Genomic DNA, 12,762 nt, shown 5'->3' on the forward strand with positions numbered 1-12,762 from the left:
GTTATTCTAGACCTGTGTATTAATCTCTGTCCTTTGTCCCTCTCTGTTTATTGTAATTTTAGACCTGTGTATTAATCTCTGTCCTGTGTCCCTCTCTGTGTATTGTTATTTTAGACCTGTGTATTAATCTCTGTCCTGTGTCCCTCTCTGTGTATTGTTATTCTAGACCTGTGTATTAATCTCTGTCCTATGTCCCTCTCTGTTTATTGTAATTTTAGACCTGTGTATTAATCTCTGTCCTGTGTCCCTATCTGTGTATTGTTATTCTAGACCTGTGTATTAATCTCTGTCCTGTGTCCCTCTCTGTGTATTGTTATTCTAGACCTGTGTATTAATCTCTGTCCTTTGTCCCTCTCTGTTTATTGTAATTTTAGACCTGTGTATTAATCTCTGTCCTGTGTCCCTCTCTGTGTATTGTTATTCTAGACCTGTGTATTAATCTCTGTCCTGTGTCCCTCTCTGTGTATTGTTATTCTAGACCTGTGTATTAATCTCTGTCCTATGTCCCTCTCTGTTTATTGTTATTCTAGACCTGTGCATTGATCTCTGTCCTGTGTCCCTCACTGTGTATTGTTATTCTAGACCTGTGTATTAATCTCTGTCATGTGTCCCTCTCTGTTTGTTATTCTAGACCTGTGTATTAATCTCTGTCCTGTGTCCCTCTCTGTGTATTGTTATTCTAGACCTGTGTATTAATCTCTGTCCCTCTCTGTGTATTGTTATTCTAGACCTGTGTATTGTTATTCTAGACCTGTGTATTGTTATTCTAGACCTGTGTATTAATCTCTGTCCCGTGTTCCTCTCTGTGTATTGTTATTCTAGACCTGTGCATTGATCTCTGTCCTGTGTCCCTCACTGTGTATTGTTATTCTAGACCTGTGTATTAATCTCTGTCCTGTGTCCCTCTCTGCAGATTGTGGCCTTACGGGAGCAGAATGCCCACATCCAGAGGAAGGTGGCGTCAGGGGACGGGTCAGAGGACATGCTGGAGGGCACTGATGCCAGCCAGAAGGTACATAGCAAGGTGGGCGTTCAAAGCGTTTACTGTCCTTCTTTTTCTCTGTCAATATCCACATCTTTTTATTGTTGATAATTTATCTCATGTGTTACTATCATTACGTTGACAGGGCTAACACTCAACATTTCAGTTTTCACATCAACGTAAACGTGTGGGATATATATACTTTTCAACCCCCATTTTCATTGTTTCAACACAGTTGTCCATTCATAGTCTGTGTTATCAGTATCATCATGGTATCAAGCATGTTGTCATTACACTAGCTCGATAGATACAGGCCTTCACTTTCAGCACAGTGTCTTTGAGCAGCCAGCTAGGCAGCGTGAAGGACACCCACAATCAGGTGATGTGTACTGTCTATGACCCCACCAGATTCCATTATACTGGAGCTACCAAACTTCTGACTACATCTGCATACAAATGGTCTGAGATCAAATGTCCCATAATGCATCCACACTTCCATGATTAGTCAGACCAGAGTGAAGCACAGTACCTTGAGCAGTCAAAGCGTAGAGAATTTCCCAATCCTCTCAGATATCAATACAGCACTTAGACTGCTGTGTTGGTTTGGATGTGAGCCGAATCTCTAGGCTCGTGGATGAGCTGCACCTCGTGATGGGGACGCGTTGTCAGGAGTGTACGATTCTGTTGAGTCTGACTGGGCGACAGCTGTCTGTGGCCTGTCACTCTACAGAGTAGGGGGGTGGGGATGAGGGTGGTTGGAAGGTTGAAACTCCCCGTCACACACACCCTCCTTGGGGTTAGTGAGAGGGGAGCCACTCACTTTCACCATGCTGAGGTTTGAAGAGGTAGTCATGGCAGCCTTGTTAAGGGTCCATCCAGAGGGAGTCATGGCAGCCTCGTTAAGGTTCCATCCAGAGGTAGTGACACGGTTGATCTGCAGGGCTAGTTTCTCCCAGTAGGCGGGTTAGAGCCCTCCTCTCCGTCTCACTGCTCCTGGGTAGAAGGGTGTTGGAGTAGAGTGAACACACAGGCTAACGCCATCGTCAGGCTGTCGTCACCCATGTGACAGGTGGAGGGGTGTGTGTGTTGTGTGGGTGCACGTGTTGCGCCTGAATGAACCAACAGGTCACATCATGACGCGGGGCATAGAGCTAGCTTTACCTGACGGGCCTGCTAATACAGGCAGACAGCCATGGCCTTTCCCTTCACTCTCAGTATCAACCACTTTTCTGCACTTCTAACCATCAAGGCCTCAATATTATATAGTGATCGAATAGTAAAACCAAGAAGATTTAACCATAGAGGTAAACTTTTACAGTTAGCAATTTGAAAAGATAACAATAAAACCTAAGTTAGTCTTTTACTGACATGCCCCAGCTATGGCTGTTGGGCTCCCCCACTGCAATTTAGCAGCGCTGTAAAGTCGCTGTGATATATAGACAGCTAGACGTATAAAACGGGTCTAATTTAGCAAAAGGAACCGGTGCACAGTAGCTTGTTCCCTACCAGATCAATCTGCCTCGATGGAGAAACAATGTTTAACTTCATGTCAATCCCTCCTAAAGGCATTGTTACGAGTGTCAAGTCCACCTCGTCCCCAACTGGATAACTTCCCTGCAGGCTTTACGAGTATACTCTCAGACGCGCCGCAATGAAGTTTTTATTTTGAGAACCGGCTGTATAACTTGTTATCTCTGGGAAAAGTTCAAACCAGCCTGCACTAAAAGCCAAGCTAAGATAAATCCCAAGGTTTGTCCATTATGAGAGTAGACTGTTGTGTTGGTATTTAAACCAGTGGGCTGATTTAATGGGGCCTGTTGCCTTACACAGTGAATCATTGATCACAGGCAGTAGGGAGAGAGGCCCAATTAGGAATGTCTGGCCAGATGGATGGGTATGGACGGGCAGCTGGCCCTGATACATGAGGATGGGTAGAGGAGGGAGAGAGAGGGGGGTGGGGGTAGGAGAAAGAGAGAAGGGCACGAGAGATGGGAGAGGAGAGACCGATAGACAGAGAGAGGGAGAGGAAAATAAACTCCCCTCTCTCTTGCTCTCTCTCTCTCTCTGTCTCTCTCTCTCTCTCTCTGTCTCTCTCTTTCTCTCCCTCCCTCCCATAGTCAAAACAAATCATATTCCTAATGCAAGTGCCAAACCAATCTCTCAATGCAGTCTGGAGTAATCTTTATAGTGCCTCCGTCACCCTGGCTGTGTGTCCATCTGAAATTAAACCAGAATAGGGGGCCAACAACCTCCATGTCCTAAATGTGTTAGAGCTCTAACGGTATCTTTCTCCACTGGGAAATGCAGAGGTCTGAAGAGGGATCTAGTCTGATTCAAGGCCCTCTCAGCCTGTACTTCAGCACTCACTGCAGAAGGCTTGACTGGAAATTATGTTGTTTCAGCTTATCCATTTAAATTCTACTAGCTGAAACAGTTTGTGTCATGGGACCTAACTGACATAAAGCATCCTTGAGTTGGTAGAAAAGCGCTGTATTACAAGTTTAAGGTCAATTCCATTATTTCAAATAAATCAATCCACAAAAAAACAGAAATTGCTGAAAAGCTTTTTTGAAATCCATTTAGGAATTCATAAGGACTTTTGATTCTTTACTTAGCTCCTGATTTGACTGAATGGAAATGGACTTTACACAGTAAGAGTCTCTCTCATTCCCTCTGCCCCTGGTCCTCCAGCGCCTGTCCAACGGCTCCATGGAGTCGGCCCATGAGGCCAGCCAGGTGGTGGAGCTGCAGGACCTGCTGGAGAAGCAGAACTATGAGCTGGCCCAGATGAAGGAGCGCATGTCCTCCCTGTCGTCCCGCGTCTCCGAGGTGGAGCAGGAGCTGGACACCGCGCGCAAGGACCTCATTAAGACAGAGGAGATGAGTACCAAGTACCAGAGGGACATCAAAGAGGTGAGGAGAGAGGTACATTCAAATGAGATGCACCCACTCTCTAAGGAGAGACACACACGCGCACTGTTAGTTGAGAGTTAGGAACATACATTAACAAGCATGAGGGACCTATGCATTCACTCCCTCAACCTCCTCTCTGATGACTTAGAGGAGTTACTGCCTCAGACAATCTGGATGGTTCTCGGAAAAGTCATGTATCCAGGCTTCTTTATACACATTGGTACTCAGAGATGGTCTCTACTCATCTGTCCTGTGCTATAGGCAGACCATTATAGTCACACAATCACTGGCCCCTCTGATTTGGAGGAGAGTTGAATGTCTATCCAGTGATGTGAATCAGAATGTGACCTGGCTCTTGGTCCACCTAGCTAGCGACTAGCCCTGGTTGAGATTGCTATTGATTGCTAATGATGATGGCAGGCTGGGCTCAGGGAGTGAGATTCAGCTAGTACACTGATCTCAGATCCTTTATCAGCCCAGCCCTCTTAAGTAATTACCACTGTCTGAGAACAGTGTTATATCATAACAACGCTGGATGACATTTCCTTCCTCTCTATACACACACTCACTGAGACTCCATACAGGAAATTAACCGGAGGAGATTTAGGGAGATACGGTTTGTGCTGTTGAGAAGGAAATGTACTCAACTGTTTGTGTCTGTGCATTGTGTGTGTGTGTGTGTGTGTGTGTGTGTGTGTGTGTGTGTGTGTGTGTGTGTGTGTGTGTGTGTGTGTGTGTGTGTGTGTGTGTGTGTGTGTGTGTGTGTGTGTGTGTGTGTGTGTGTGTGTGTGACTGACTGACAACAGGCTATGTGTCAGAAGGAGGACATGGAAGAGAGGATCGTCACTCTGGAGAAGCGGTACCTCAGCGCCCAGAGAGAGTCCACCTCCCTGCACGACATCAGTGACAAACTGGAGAATGAGCTGGCCAATAAGGAAGCCTTCCTCAGACAGGTCACTTACCCTCTTCCACCAATCCTAACTTTAACCATTAGAGTGGTTGGGGAGCTGGGGGGATACAAAACTGAACTAAGATCAGCTTCTGAGGGATACTTTGACCTACAGCTGTGGTCCCCACTGACCCACTTTAAACCTTTGGTTTTAGGGTCTCAACCCAGAAGGAGTCAGAAGTGTCCCCACCATGGGTTCCACCCACCTAGAAAAACTATGCCCTTTAGTACATGTTATCGCTAAGGCAAAACTCAATTCCATCTGGCGTCTCTGGTTTAACAAAACTCAATTCCATCTGGCGTCTCTGGTTTAACAAAACTCAATTCCATCTGGTGTCTCTGGTTTAACAAAACTTACATCCATCTGGCGTCTCTGGTTTAATAAAACTCAATTCCATCTGGCGTCTCTGGTTTAACAAAACTCAATTCCATCTGGCGTCTCTGGTTTAAGAAAACTCAATTCCATCTGGCGTCTCTGGTTTAACAAAACTCAATTCCATCTGGCGTCTCTGGTTTAACAAAACTCAATTCCATCTGGCATCTCTGGTTTAACAAAACTCAATTCCATCTGGCGTCTCTGGTTTAACAAAACTCAATTCTATCTGGCGTCTCTGGTTTAACAAAACTCAATTCCATCTGGTGTCTCTGGTTTAACAAAACTTACATCCATCTGGCGTCTCTGGTTTAAAGCAGATCTCCATGGGCTCAGGAGGCTGATCGTTCTCTACATTAAGGGAGTACCGTCGTTACAATAGCATACATATTTGCTGAAATCCCCTGCGATCTGGAGAATAACACAGCGTTCGTTGCCAGTAGTGGATCAAGGATAACTCTCGTCTTTGATTAATAAGACTTTAGAACATTCTAAAACGAGAGGACATCTTGACATTGTGTTTAACTCCAGCTGAGTCGTTTGCGTATGGGTCAGGGTTTTTATTGTAGCTACTTGAAGATGCTGTGTGGGTGGATGTGCATGGTTTCTGTGCCTGGGTTATTTGGTATTGTGAATAATGTTATGGTTAAGGAGGGGGAGCAATCACAGATACAGCACCAACAGCTGAGCTCAAGGCAGATGGATTTTCATACATTTGTATTGCCAAGCTATAGAGAACACACACACACACACACACATGAATCCGCATTGCTAGACAGAAAGTACTCCGTGCACATTTAAGCAATAAGGAGGTGTGGTATATGGACACCGGCTAAGGGCTGTTCTTATGTACGTTGCAATGTGGAGTAACTGGACACAGCCCTTAGCCGTGGTATATTGACCATATACCACAACCCCCCGAGGAGCCTTATTGCTATTATAAACTGGTTATCAACGTTATCAGAGCAGTAAAACTAAACGTTTTGTCATACCCGTGGTATACGGTCAATCAGCATTCAGGGTTCAAACCACCCAGTTTATAAAATGAAATAAACCATAAGCAGTTTTCATGTGCAATTTTCTAAACTTACATTTCTAATCCAATGTTTGCCCTTGGTTTCAAATCAAATCAAATGTATTTATATAGCCCTTCGTACATCAGCTGATATCTCAAAGTGCTGTACAGAAACCCAGCCTAAAACCCCAAACAGCAAGCAATGCAGGTGGAGAAGCACGGTGGCTAGGAAAAACTCCCTAGAAAGGCCAATACCTAGGAAGAAACCTAGAGAGGAACCAGGCTATGTGGGGTGGCCAGTCCTCTTCTGGCTGTGCCGGGTGGAGATTATAACAGAACATGGTCAAGATGTTCAATGTTCATAAATGACCAGCATGGTCGAATAATAATAAGGCAGAACAGTTGAAACTAGAGCAGCAGCACAGTCAGGTGGAAGTTGAAACTGGAGCAGCAGCATGGCCAGGTAGACTGGGGACAGCAAGGAGTCATCATGTCAGGTAGTCCTGGGGCATGGTCCTAGGGCTCAGGTCAGTTGAAACTGGAACAGCAGCATGGCCAGGTGGACTGGGGACAGCAAGGAGTCATCATGTCAGGTAGTCCTGGGGCATGGTCCTAGGGCTCAGGTCCTCCGAGAGAGAGAAAGAAAGAGAGAAGGAGAGAATTAGAGAACGCACACTTAGATTCACACAGGACACCGAATAGGACAGGAGAAGTACTCCAGATATAACAAACTGACCCCAGCCCCCCGACACATAAACTACTGCAGCATAAATACTGGAGGCTGAGACAGGAGGGGTCAGGAGACACTGTGGCCCCATCCGAGGACACCCCCGGACAGGGCCAAACAGGAAGGATATAACCCCACCCACTTTGCCAAAGCACAGCCCCCACACCACTAGAGGGATATCTTCAACCACCAACCTACCATCCTGAGACAAGGCTGAGTATAGCCCACAAAGATCTCCGCCACGGCACAACCCAAGGGGGGGGGGGGGGGGCGCCAACCCAGACAGGATGACCACAACAGTGAATCAACCCACTCAGGTGACGCACCCCCTCCAGGGACGGCATGAGAGAGCCCCAGCAAGCCAGTGACTCAGCCCCTGTAATAGGGTTAGAGGCAGAGAATCCCAGTGGAAAGAGGTTTGTCTCTGGCATCGGTCCCTTGCGATGGCATCCTGGCCCATTCACTTGCCACTAGGAAATTTGGGCTAAGTCTAACTCTGAACTTCAATCAGGGAGAGTTGAATGATACTCCATCCAACAGAATTCTCAGAGCATACAGAAATAAAGCCCCCCCCCCCCCCCCCCCCATGGACCCAGCACTCACATCACACCACCACCCCTGCTGATCTGGTTTTTCGTGTTGCCTTGCCAATGGCCTAGCCCCAGGGCCTTGGCACTGACTGTTGGAGATGAGCCACTCAGGAGAGACGAAAAGGGGAGACAGAAAGATTGAAGGAAGGATGGAGAGCGAGAGAGGATGCAGTGAATAATTTTTTTTCCCAAAGCTGGGTGCTGGGCCTGTAAATACATACAGTAGTAGTAAACACACAGTATAGCAGAGAGACACACACAGAGAGCCCTGATCTGGCCCCTCCAGGCCCCCCACGGCCCCTAGCCCACTCATGTCTAATTACTGGGTATGGGCTGCCAAGGCCAATGCTATAGGGGGGACTGGAGCTTCTGTTGCTGGTGGAGACAGCTGCTGAATAGTTCCTGGAAATGGAACAGACTGAAACTGAGCAGAGCCAGGAGGAAGATTGACTGGGACATAGGGAAATAGAGGTTTCACTTTGGCTCTACTGCTGTACCTTACATGATGTATACTAGGAGTCTGCATCTTTCCCTTTCAAGACGATTCAATACATATCTAGATACAAGGGCTCCAATATGATATAGGATACATTTAGTTTGAAACGATTCGGTGCACTTCGGTTTGAGGAGAGAACGAATCGATGCGATTTGATGCGGTACGATTAGATGCAGAAACATTTGTTGCATAAACACATTCATTTTCACATTCAATATCTGCTGCTGATGGAGCTCATGAGCTGGGCCTCTCTGAGCTGAATCTGTCTAATCTGACGTGTGTGTGTGTCTGTGAATTATGTATGTCTATGGTGTATGTACTTTGAAGGCACCTGAGCTGAGCCACCCCACTATCAGATTAGGGGTGGCAATGTTTTTTGTCCCCCCCACTTTGGTTCTGAAATCACCATCACCCACTAATTCACTTGTCATTTTTGCAGATGAAGTGTTTGATGTAGTAATGTATCAATATGTATCGTTTACAAATTAGCTATGACATGGGCAATGAATATAGAGCACAATTTTGAATTTCACCCCCATCTCCAAATCGAATGGTTTTGACCATTTGGACATTTTTATGGAGTTAGATTATTTTCTCCTCTTGCTTCGGCCATGCAGTGAGCATCACAAAGTGATTTCTGTCCTCGTTATGAAATGATCAACTTTTCCCTGTATTTAAAAAAAGAAACAAAATAAACATATACACTGAATGTTTTAAACTACCAAAAGTTTTGCTGTTGGTGAACCTGAACAATCAAAATCAAATCTATTGTAAAACCCGTTCAGCAGGTATAGCCAGATGAGAGTTATATCTCCGGTAGTTTCATTTTATTGCAGTAAAACACCATATTCAACAGTGCATAGATAACCATAACCTAGCAAATTACAGAGGTTGTCATTCAAATAATAAAGCCTAATATCACGCAAGCTATTTTAGTGTTTGCATGCTGAAGGTGCCGCGTAAGATGTGCAAGATCAGGAACAGGCACCGACCTCGCGTTGGTCAGTTTGCGAAACTGGGAACGGTGCGCAGTTTGACTAGGATACTGATATTGCCTGGGGTTGTTCAGCTAAATGACTTGTAGATCAATAACTTTCAACACAGTTACAGTTGAAGTCGGAAGTTTACATACACCTTAGCCAAATACATTTAAACTCAGTTTTTCACAATTCCTGACATTTAATCCCAGTAAAGATTCCCTGTTTTAGGTCAGTTAGGATCACCACTTTATTTTAAGAATGTGAAATGTCAGAATAATAGTAGAGAGAACGATTCATTTAAGATTGTATTTCTTTCATCACATTCCCAGTAGTTCAGAAGTTTATATACACTCAGTTAGTATTTGGTAGCATTGCCTTTAATTAGTTTAACTTGGGTCAAACGTTTCGGGTAGCCTTCCACAAGCTTCCCACAATAAGTTGGGTGAATTTTGGCCCATTCCTCCTGACAGAGCTGGTGTAACTGAGTCAGGTTTGTAGGCCGCCTTGCTCGCACACGCTTTTTCAGTTCTGCCCACACATTTTCTATGGGATTGAGGTCAGGGCTTTGTGATGGCCACTCCAATACCTTGACTTTGTTGTCCTTAAGCCATGTTGCCACAACTTTGGAAGTATGTTTGGGGTTATTGTCGATTTGGAAGACCCATTTGCGACCAAGCTTTAACTTCCTGACTGATATCTTGAGATGTTGCTTCAATATATCCACATGATTTTCCTGCCTCATGATGCTATCTATTTTGTGAAGTGCACAAGTCCCTTCTGCAGAAAAGCACCCCCACAACATGATGCTGCCACCCCCGTGCTTCACGGTTGGGATGGTGTTCTTCGGCTTGCAAGCATCCCACTTTTTCCTCCAAACATAATGATGGTCATTATGGCCAAACAGTTCTATTTTTGTTTCATCAGACCAGAGGACATTTCTGTAAAAAGTACGATCTTTGTCCTCATGTGCAGTTGCAAACCATAGTCTGGCTTTTTTTATGGTGATTTTGGAGCAGTGGCTTCTTCCTTGCCTTTCAGGTTATGTCGATATAGGACTAGTTTTACTGTGGATATAGATACTTTTGTACCTGTTTCCTCCAGCATCTTCACAAGGTCCTTTGCTGTTGTTCTAGGATGGATTTGCACTTTTCTCACCAAAGTATGTTCATCTCTAAGAGACAGAATGCTTCTCCTTCCTGAGCAGTATGAAGGCTGCGTGGTCCCATGGTGTTTATATTTGCGTACTATTGTTTGTACAGATGAACGTGGTACCTTCAGGCATTTGGAAATTGCTCCCAAGGATGAACCAGACTTGTGGAGGTCTACAATTTTTTTTCTGAGGTCGTGGCTGATTTCTTTTGATTTTCCCATGGTGTCAAGCAAGGAGGCACTGAGTTTGAAGGTAGGCCTGAAATGCGTCCACAGATACACCTCCAATTGACTCAAATGATGTCAATTAGCCTATCAGAAGCTTCTAAAGCCATGACATAATTTTCTGGAATTTTCCAAGCTGTTTAACGGCACAGGCAACTTAGTGTATATTAACATCTGACCCACTGGAATTGTGATATAGTGAATTATAAGTGAAATAATCTGTCTGTAAACAATTGTTGGGAAAAATGACTTGGTGTCATGCACAAAGTAGATGTCCTAACCGACTTGCCAAAACTATAGTTTGTTAACAAGAAATGTATGGAGTGGTTTAAAAACGAGTTTTAATGACTCCAACCTAAGAGTATGTAAACTTCCGACTTCAACTGTACATGCAGTTGGACACTGAACGAGAGGACGCATCAGCTGTCGCTAAAGATGAGAGGTGTTTTCAGAAGATAGAATGTAATATGAGCAGAACATTTTGGTGAACCAGCGATTCATAACGTTTTAATAGATTTTCTGACTGATCCATGCTGCATTTGGATCGGTTTAGGGTCCGCGGAACGATGCACTTGTATCTTAAACATTTGATTAGGGACCTGATGTGTATCATTACATCCCTAATGTTTTCTCTATGTAGTAGAAGGTTGTCTGTGTGTCTGATATAGAATGACTTCGGTATATAATGCTGTATTCTGTTCTATATGTATTACATGTGACTTAGTCTGTCCAGAAATACTCAGAAAGCTCTCTTGAGATTGGCATTGAGTGGTACTCCATGTGTGATATGGGCCGAGGTCATACGTCACAATGTTTCCCCCTGTGTGTATGTGCTTGTTTCCCTGTGTGTGTGTGTGTGTGTGCAGATGGAGGATAAGAACAGGCAGCTGCTGGAGCGTTTGGAGCTAGCAGAGCAGAAGCTGCAGCAGACCATGAGAAAGGCTGAGACCCTGCCAGAGGTGGAGGCTGAACTGGCCCAGAGGATAGCAGCACTCACCAAGGTGAGAGGACACACACACACACACACACATACACGGTCACACACACATAAACACACTTGTATGCATGCAGACACAGACGCAGCACACATTGCTCCCATAATTAAAGTAACTCCAGTGCTTCCAGGTTTCTATGAAATATGACCTAAAATGAAATACAATATGAGTGAAATAGTTTCCTTCCCAAAAATGTTTTAAATGATTGTTAAAAAGCATATTTTCTGTGTTGGAATGTTATGGGCATACTTCAACAACTGAATGGTGTGGGCGTATACCAGTCATATAAAATATTCATGCAAGTAGACCGCTGATTGGCCAGCTCATCCTCCAGGAGGAAATATCAAGCATTTTTGAAACAGTCTGTTTGAGATACAAGTTTGAGGTGGGGTTTTGTATGTGTTCTTTTCCAATTTATGCTTTGGCTGAGATGAGATGAGGATGAGTAGTATGAGTCAACAAAATGATTTGGGTATGAGTTAACAGAATATGAACTTTTAAAAGTCAGATTGTCACTGGACAGTTACTTTAACCACTCCATCATATTCTAGGAGAGGTCATTTCAAAACTGCTTATGTATAACTGATTATCATCATACATGTAGAATATTCCAGAGAGAGTCTTTTCAATGATGTGTTGTTTGTTATGTGTTAGTACTGTATGTGCAGGCTATGCATGCGATCACCTCTGACCCTGTGATATGTTCCTCTCCTCTCCTGCTGCCCCATAGTCTGCCTCGAGCTCCGCCTCCTCTCCTGATGATTATCAGTTTGTTATGGAAGCTAAACTCCAAGACATGAACTCCATTCTTAGGAAGGTAGTCCCACAGGATGCCACAGTACTGTCGCTAACTACAAGACTACATTTAAAAAATATTTAAAAAATCCATGCTGGTTTTATTTCTTTCTGTTGTCACGAGTCATTGTACTGAGATTGCTTGTTGGGGATATTTGTTTTTCCTTGTGTCCGTAGGCAGGGTTGAAACTGTGGGGAAAGCTGCATGTCACTGGCTGGGCTCATTGCTAGTAGACTTAACTGCTGCAGCAACTGCTTGTGACCTGGCCCTTCTCTCACCTCTCTCTCTACCTGTGCTTTGGTGATCTATCTGTTCCATCTGAGACTGGAGGAGTAGAGGCTTTTGGCTCTGTCTTGTCTTGTTGCCCCTGCATTATGTGTCTGTGTTGCCCTCCATGGCTGCTAAACTGGCGGGTCACTGTGCCCCCTGCCCCCCTTTCTCTCTCCCCCCACCCCTGTCTGTGTGGTGGCCCCTGCAGGCAGAGGAGCGTCACGGCAGTATCGAGGAACGCATGAGGCACCTGGAGGGCCAGCTGGAGGAGAAGCACCAGGAGTTGCTCAGAGTGAGTCACC

At 44.9% G+C, this 12,762-nt stretch overlaps 1 protein-coding gene across 6 annotated transcripts in view; it reads left to right on the forward strand.

Moving 5' to 3' along the window:
• Positions 1-12,762, forward strand: part of ppfia2 (PTPRF interacting protein alpha 2) — a 224,663-nt gene that overhangs the window by 176,974 nt on the left and 34,927 nt on the right. For 3 of the 6 annotated variants that reach the window (XM_031831593.1, XM_031831597.1, XM_031831594.1), the window contains exons 6-10: positions 914-1,024; positions 3,674-3,907; positions 4,702-4,848; positions 11,266-11,400; positions 12,669-12,752. In XM_031831593.1, coding sequence (XP_031687453.1) covers positions 914-1,024; positions 3,674-3,907; positions 4,702-4,848; positions 11,266-11,400; positions 12,669-12,752 — 711 coding nt within the window. Of the gene's footprint in view, positions 1-913; positions 1,025-3,673; positions 3,908-4,701; positions 4,849-11,265; positions 11,401-12,128; positions 12,212-12,668; positions 12,753-12,762 lie in introns of those variants that run through there. The other 3 variants (XM_031831595.1, XM_031831596.1, XM_031831598.1) reach the window with 2 other exon arrangements.

Source organism: Oncorhynchus kisutch, linkage group LG9, assembly GCF_002021735.2.
Source record: "Oncorhynchus kisutch isolate 150728-3 linkage group LG9, Okis_V2, whole genome shotgun sequence".
Lineage (NCBI taxonomy): Eukaryota > Metazoa > Chordata > Actinopteri > Salmoniformes > Salmonidae > Oncorhynchus > Oncorhynchus kisutch.